Genomic DNA, 8,732 nt, shown 5'->3' on the forward strand with positions numbered 1-8,732 from the left:
GCATTTGGAGACGTTTTAGACCATTTTGTAATTTTCGAAAAAACTTGTTAACATAAAAACACCAAAGTGCTTAGAATAGCTTAAAATCGCATTTGGAGACGTCTTAGACCATTTTGTGATTTTCGAAAAAACTTGTTAACATAAAAACACCAAAGTGCTTAGGATAGCTTCAAATCGCATTTGGAGACGTTTTAGACCATTTTGTGATTTTCGAAAAAAACTTATTCACATAAAAACATCAAAGTGTACAGAATAGCTTCAAATCGCATTTGGAGACGTTTTAGACCATTTTGTGATTTTCGAAAAAACTTGTTAACATAAAAACATCAAGGTGTACAGAGTAGCTTCAAATCGCATTTGGAGACGTTTTAGACCATTTTGTGATTTTTGAAAAAACTTGGTTACACAAAAACATCAAAGTGCTTAAAATCACATTAGAAACCGTTTTAGACCATTTTGAGCATTTCGATAAAACTTTTCACACAAAAACATCAAAGAGCACAAAATAGCTTAATATCGTGTAAACCCATCAAGGCCCAACCATAATTTTATTGTTAATAAAAACAGCAAAATATTTATTGACATTTCCAAAAAAAGATCAGAAAATCACATCATAAGCTACAGTAAAAAGATTTGTTATGCTATTTACAATTTTACACATCCAAATTCTGATTAATAAACAAAAAATGTGATTGTTCTATTGTTCTAATTGTATTGATACAATTATGAAAAGTCTATTTTTGTGGTATTCTCTAAAGCAATTCCTCTTTTCTGTAAAGCAAAGAGCTACTTTGCATTTTTCAAATATTGTATCTGTCTTGTTGACTTTACAGATAGCACAACGACGGCGTTTTTCATCTTTTAGTGGCCAATGGGCAACCTTATCCAACCTTACATCGTCGTTTGCAAGTGGGCGTTTTTGTTGACGCTTTACAGGTTGAATATTAGCTGCAACTGGAGTTAATGGTCTGCCTGGTTTTTTAGTGTTTATTTGAATGAGTGTTTGTGCAACTATTGCTTGAAACTTCCTTTGATTCAAAATTGAGTTCTTTGCAACGCCTACTTCTTTGCATTCCCGGCGATATAGAAGCCAAGCATTCACAAGGGCTATGTACACACCTTGCCAAAACAAATACAGATACCAACGCTTTGAAATGATGTGATATTTGTATCTGGCAATGCAAGCATCCATTAAGTCAACTCCTCCCATATGGGTATTATACTGGCTTACAATAGATGGTCTTGTAACCTCTACAAATTCTTTTTTCCCTTTTTCCCAGCGACGCGCCTTGTCTGTTGGTTCAACGCCAGCATAACTTGAAATTAAAGTTACTCGTTTTGTGTCCAACCAGCTAACAACTACTACATTACTCGACTCTTCTACTCTCCAGTCATATGCTCCTCTTCCTTTTTTCTGCATTTCCTTTTCTGACATGAGATTGATACCGGCAAGACGATTTCCGCGCAAAATTATGTTGGCGATTACTATAAAAAAAAATATAATAAAAAATGACAATTATAAATTAGACACAATAAAAATAATAAGTCATAATAAGATCTAACATTCTATAAATTATTGACATATGAACTTGGATAATTATAACACAATACAAGCATGGTGACCCATTGGGACATATATGACCCATGTTCCACAACATAGAGGGCCATAGGGACATATATGTCCCCATTTTTTAAAACGCCTACCAAATAAAAAATTAAAGTAATATAACTTATTTTTTTTAATAATCATGATCTATGAAGTCTATTGATAATATCTATCTAGTTTTTAAAACAAATAACACAATATTTTAGGTGTTATAGGCTTTAGAAGATCCAAAGACAACAAAGCATGCTTACCTACTTGAAGAAGCCATTGTGTAAACACTGTAACAAAATATTCTAGGCTCAATTGACTTCCTGTTGATCTCAAACTGTGCCTTATCTGTCCCTATGGTTCTTGCAGTGATTTTTTTTGTTAAAACATTTGCCTAGTAAAATCACATGACTAAGTCATGTGACGGGTCAAATATTACCCCATGGGCCTTGACCATTATGAGCATTTCGACAACAAAATTTCACACAAAACATCAAAGTATACAGAATAGCTTAAAATCGCATTTGGAGACGTTTTACACCATTTTGCTATTTTCGAAAAAACTTGTTAACATAAAAACACCAAAGTGCTTAAAATAGCTTCAAATCGCATTTGGAGACATTTTAGTCCATTTTGTGATTTTCGAAAAAAGTTGTTAGCATAAAAACACCAAAGTGCTTAAAATAGCTTCAAATCGCATTTGGAGACGTTTTAGACCATTTTGTGATTTTCGAATTAACTCGTTACCATAAAAACACCAAAGTGTACAGAATAGCTTCAAATCGCATTTGGAGACGTTTTAGACCATTTTGTGATTTTCGAAAAAACTTGTTAACATAAAAACATCAAAGTGTACAGAATAGCTTCAAATCGCATTTGGAGACGTTTTAGACCATTTTGTGATTTTCGAAAAAACTTATTAACATAAAAACACCAAAGTGCTTAAAATAGCTTCAAATCGCATTTGGAGACATTTTAGACCATTTTGTGACTTTCGAAAAAACTTGTTAACATAAAAACACCAAAGTGCTTAGAATAGCTTCAAATCGCATTTGGAGACGTTTTAGACCATTTTGTGATTTTCGAAAAAAGTTGTTAACATAAAAACACCAAAGTGCTTTGAATAGCTTCAAATCGCATTTGGAGACGTTTTAGAACATTTTGTGATTTTCGAAACAACTTATTCACATAAAAACACCAAAGTACTTAGAATAGCTTCAAATCGCATATGGAGACATTTTAGACCATTTTGTGATTTCCGAAAAAACTTGTTAACATAAAAACACCAAAGTGCTTAGAATAGCTTCAAATCGCATTTGGAGACGTTTTAGACCATTTTGTGATTTTCGAAAAAACTTGTTAACATAAAAACACCAAAGTGCTTAGAATAGCTTAAAATCGCATTTGGAGACGTTTTAGACCATTTTGTGATTTTTTTAAAAACTTGTTAACATAAAAACACCAAAGAGCTTAGAATAGCTTCAAATCGCATTTGGAGACGTTTTAGACCATTTTGTGATTTTCGAAAAAACTTGTTAACATAAAAACATCAAATTGTACAGAATAGCTTCAAATCGCATTTGGAGACGTTAGAATAGCTTCAAATCGTATTTGGAGACGTTTTAGACCATTTTGTGATTTTCTAAAAAACTTGTTAACATAAAAACATCAAAGTGTACAGAAAAGCTTCAAATCGCATTTGGAGACGTTTTAGACCATTTTGTGATTTTCGAAAAAACTTATTCACATAAAAACACCAAAGTGCTTAGAATAGCTTAAAATCGCATTTGGAGACGTTTTAGACCATTTTGTGATTTTCGAAAAAACTTGTTAACATAAAAACACCAAAGTGCTTAGAATAGCTTCAAATCGCATTTGGAGACGTTTTAGACCAAATTGTGATTTTCGAAAAAACTTGTTAACATAAAAACACCAAAGTGCTTAGAATAGCTTCAAATCGCATTTGGAGACGTTTTAGACCATTTTGTGATTTTCGAAAAAACTTGTTAACATAAAAACATCAAAGTGTACAGAATAGCTTCAAATCGCATTTGGAGACGTTTTAGACCATTTTGTGATTTTCGAAAAAACTTGTTAACATAAAAACATCAAAGTGTACAGAATAGCTTCAAATCGCATTTGGAGACCTTTTAGACCATTTTGTGATATTCGAAAAAAACTTGTTAACATAAAAACACCAATGTGCTTAGAATAGCTTCAAATCGCATTTGGAGTCGTTTTAGACCATTTTGTGATTTTCGAAAAAACTTATTCACATAAAAACACCAAAGTGCTTGGAATAGCTTCAAATCGCATTTGGAGACGTTTTAGACCATTTTGTGATTTTCGAAAAAACTTGTTAACATAAAAACATCAAAGTGCCTAAAATCACATTAGAAACCGTCTAGACCATTTTGAGCATTTCGATAAAACTTTTCACACAAAAACATCAATGAACACAAAATAGCTTAATATCGTAATTAAAAACGTTTTTGACCATTTTGAGCATTTCGACAAAAATATTTCACACAAAACAGCAAAGTGTACAGAATAGCTTCAAATTGCATTTGGAGACGTTTTAGACCATTTTGTGATTTTCGAAAAAACTTGGTAACATAAAAACACCAAAGTGCTTAGAATAGCTTCAAATCGCATTTGGGGACGTTTTAGACCATTTTGTGATTTTCGAAAAAACTTGTTAACATAAAAACATCAAATTGTACAGAATAGCTTCAAATCGCATTTGGAGACGTTAGAATAGCTTCAAATCGTATTTGGAGACGTTTTAGACCATTTTGTGATTTTCGAAAAAACTTGTTAACATAAAAACATCAAAGTGTACAGAATAGCTTCAAATCGCATTTGGAGACGTTTTAGACCATTTTGTGATTTTCGAAAAAACTTATTCACATAAAAACACCAAAGTGCTTAGAATAGCTTAAAATCGCATTTGGAGACGTTTTAGACCATTTTGTGATTTTCGAAAAAACTTGTTAACATAAAAACACCAAAGTGCTTAGAATAGCTTCAAATCGCATTTGGAGACGTTTTAGACCAAATTGTGATTTTCGAAAAAACTTGTTAACATAAAAACACCAAAGTGCTTAGAATAGCTTCAAATCGCATTTGGAGACGTTTTAGACCATTTTGTGATTTTCGAAAAAACTTGTTAACATAAAACATCAAAGTGTACAGAATAGCTTCAAATCGCATTTGGAGACGTTTTAGACCATTTTGTGATTTTCGAAAAAACTTGTTAACATAAAAACATCAAAGTGTACAGAATAGCTTCAAATCGCATTTGGAGACCTTTTAGACCATTTTGTGATATTCGAAAAAAACTTGTTAACATAAAAACACCAATGTGCTTAGAATAGCTTCAAATCGCATTTGGAGTCGTTTTAGACCATTTTGTGATTTTCGAAAAAACTTATTCACATAAAAACACCAAAGTGCTTGGAATAGCTTCAAATCGCATTTGGAGACGTTTTAGACCATTTTGTGATTTTCGAAAAAACTTGTTAACATAAAAACATCAAAGTGCCTAAAATCACATTAGAAACCGTCTAGACCATTTTGAGCATTTCGATAAAACTTTTCACACAAAAACATCAATGAACACAAAATAGCTTAATATCGTAATTAAAAACGTTTTTGACCATTTTGAGCATTTCGACAAAAATATTTCACACAAAACAGCAAAGTGTACAGAATAGCTTCAAATTGCATTTGGAGACATTTTAGACCATTTTGTGATTTTCGAAAAAACTTGGTAACATAAAAACACCAAAGTGCTTAGAATAGCTTCAAATCGCATTTGGAGACGTTTTAGACCATTTTGTGATTATCGAAAAAACTTATTCACATAAAAACACCAAAGTGCTTAGAATAGCTTCAAATCGCATTTGGAGACGTTTTAAACCATTTTGTGATTTTCGAAAAAACTTATTCACATAAAAACACCAAAGTGCTTAGAATAGCTTCAAATTGCATTTGAGACGTTTTAGACCATTTTGTGATTTTCGAAAAAACTTGTTAACATAAAAACATCAAAGTGCCTAAAATCACATTAGAAACGGTCTAGACCATTTTGAGCATTTCGATAAAACTTTTCACACAAAAACATCAATGAACACAAAATAGCTTAATATCGTAATTAAAAACGTTTTTGACCATTTTGAGCATTTCGACAAAAATATTTCACACAAAACAGCAAAGTGTACAGAATAGCTTCAAATTGCATTTGGAGACGTTTTAGACCATTTTGTGATTTTCGAAAAAACTTGGTAACATAAAAACACCAAAGTGCTTAGAATAGCTTCAAATCGCATTTGGAGACGTTTTAGACCATTTTGTGATTATCGAAAAAACTTATTCACATAAAAACACCAAAGTGCTTAGAATAGCTTCAAATCGCATTTGGAGACGTTTTAAACCATTTTGTGATTTTCGAAAAAACTTATTCACATAAAAACACCAAAGTGCTTAGAATAGCTTCAAATTGCATTTGAGACGTTTTAGACCATTTTGTGATTTTCGAAAAAACTTGTTAACATAAAAACATCAAAGTGCTTAAAATCACATTAGAAACCATTTTAGACCATTTTGAGCATTTCGATAAAACTTTTCACACAAAAACATCAAAGAGCACAAAATAGCTTAATATCGTATTTAAAAACGTTTTTGACCATTTTGAGCATTTCGACAAAAAATGTTCACACAAAACAGCAAAGTGTACAGAATAGCTTCAAATTGCATTGGAGACGTTTTAGATCATTTTGTGATTTTCGAACTGAACAAACCAAAGCGGTTGCAAGAACTTGATGCCCCCATGGGTAGGCACTTATCATAGTAAAAACTACCTTCCCATGCAAAACCTAAAAGCCAATAATCTGTGGATGTGATCGGGATAATCCGAAAGGCCTCTTCGATATCCGTTTTTGCCATGAGACTGCCCACCCCAAACTTTAATACTTGTTTGACAATTGTGTCTATGTTGTCGTATTGTACAATTTTTTCCCCGGTAGGAATCGTGTCATTGACGGAATTACCTTTCGGATAAGATAAATCGTGTATGATTCTAAATTTACCTGGTTCCGATTTTGGAATTACACCTAACGGAGAAATTCTGAAGTTTTTAAAGGGTGGTGATGAGAACGGTCCTGCAATTCTGCCTAAGAGTACTCCCTTTTTAATAAAGTCAGTTACCGCTCCCGAGTATGTGAAACAACTTCTATGGTTTTTAGCTGTCATAGGATTGGGTAGAGTTATCGAGCCTAATGTAAAACCATGTTTAAAGCCGGCCAAAATGGATGTGTACATACCTTGTGGGGAACCTGTTAAGTAAGACGTTAGGTTGTTCAGTCTAATTGGGGTTGGTAGCGAGAAAGGATGGTGATTGCCTAATTTTGTTAGGTTTTTGGCAAAGAATTTTTGGGTGGTTTCCCCTGCAAATGTCGCAAGTATGTTTGAGGGTACAGGGTTTCTTTCTACAATCCTTTCCGTCGTTCCAGTTCCAACAGACTCCCCGGTTTCGCGTGTTTCGAAAGGAACTCTGAAATTTACTTTGAAAACGTTTGGTTTGGGACGTGTCAGTACATAAATAATTATAGCATTTTACGAGGAGTTCCGTATTCAAGACCCCCATTCTAGTGGACGAGATTGTCTCGCTTTTCGAAAGTTCAAGTCGTATCTTCGCCAGGCCCCTACCGGACCCGACGTATAAATATCTAGAATGTTAGCTATATACTTAAGCATAGGTTGGCATGCTTCTTTCTCTTTCAATATATATATGGATACATAAATATGCATCGCTTTCACCCAATCTAAAAATTCAAGCGGTTGTTGTTGTTGGGGTGGTTCATGGTGAAGCTGTATGTTGCCATTGCCTACCGACATGCCCGTTACTGTAGCTTGTTCTTTATAACTAGGAAGTAGTGAACGCAGTTCAATAAATGTATCATTCCATATTATATTTTTGATGGCTGCGCTGATACCTGCCCCAAGGGGGATGGCCTCTGATTTATGGATATCGGGTTGAGCCAAAAGCTCCTCACCTGGAATTTGGTGGATAAATTCAGGTACTGGTGTCATCGACACGATGTCCTTGGATACTGCGTGGCTGTCCTGAGGTTCTTTTTGACTCTCCACTTGTTGTAAGGCGTGCAGTTCTTTTGCCAGTTTGGCATAGTCAAGCGACGTCGCTACCTGTGGTACCTTCTTTTTCTGTGCGTTTTTTCCCGTTTTTGAATTTGTTGACGTTGTTTTTGGCATATTGTTTCTGGACGCCTACTGGATTCCTGTAGCCCCAGCATAAAAGAAAAAGTGTTTAATATGATAGGTTAATGTGAGGAATTTTCCTGAGCACATAAGATACCTATTACTGGTACCTTACAAAGGCTTGCTTACTTTAAATAAAATCGCCAAGCATTTCGTGTGCAATGAAATTAGAAATACGAGGAGACCAAATATAGCTCAGAAATATAGGTCAGATATAGTGTTGGTGTAAACCACCCAACATAAGTAAAAGTCGTGCAATTCTTTAAAAACGAATGCACTGTTATGAGTCATTGAGCTAGCAAAACTGTCCCTCGGGCGTAAAGCAAAGTAGCAGCAAAAGTTTCAAATAGTAAGGTATCTTCCGGTATATGTCCCTGGACCAAAACATAGCCGGAAATAAAAATGTTTCTACTTAGGCCCCTATATGAGAGAAAAACGAATCGTAGAAACTAAAATGCTCAAAATGAGAGCAAAAATAACCTCAAAGGCAGGATGAAAAACTCTGCCAATAGTAGCTCGATGTAAAAATGGTTGGCCTATATAAAAGAACAGTAATTTTGCCTAAGGCCGCCGTCATGAGCAAAAAGAAATAAAAGTGAGGTTAAAATGATCCAGGTATTAAATGTATAACATTTACGTATTGTAACTTGGCCTATTATTGGCACATAAAACGTAAATAAAAGAGTTTTACTTTGAGAGTAAAAGAAAAATATAAGTTGGAGACATGTGTGTTGCACACCATCCCGTCGACTTAGTATAAACGATGATACAAGACAGTCGTCTATAAAGCCTAATCTTAAATAATTTATGTTATACTGGCCTTAAAAGTTTTGTTCCATATATTAGGGCGTTCCGCACA

The 8,732-nt window shown here is 33.9% G+C and overlaps 1 protein-coding gene across 1 annotated transcript; it reads right to left on the reverse strand.

Moving 5' to 3' along the window:
• Nucleotides 1-697: 697 nt before the first annotated feature.
• On the reverse strand, nt 698-1,874 carry LOC140043753 (piggyBac transposable element-derived protein 2-like). The gene is made up of 2 exons (XM_072088234.1): nt 1,862-1,874; nt 698-1,485 (listed from the first exon to the last, which is right to left on the reverse strand). Exons 1-2 carry the CDS (start codon nt 1,872-1,874, stop codon nt 698-700), a joined length of 801 nt encoding a protein of 266 aa, XP_071944335.1.
• Nucleotides 1,875-8,732: the final 6,858 nt, after the last annotated feature.

This window comes from Antedon mediterranea, chromosome 1 (genome assembly GCF_964355755.1).
Source record: "Antedon mediterranea chromosome 1, ecAntMedi1.1, whole genome shotgun sequence".
NCBI lineage: Eukaryota > Metazoa > Echinodermata > Crinoidea > Comatulida > Antedonidae > Antedon > Antedon mediterranea.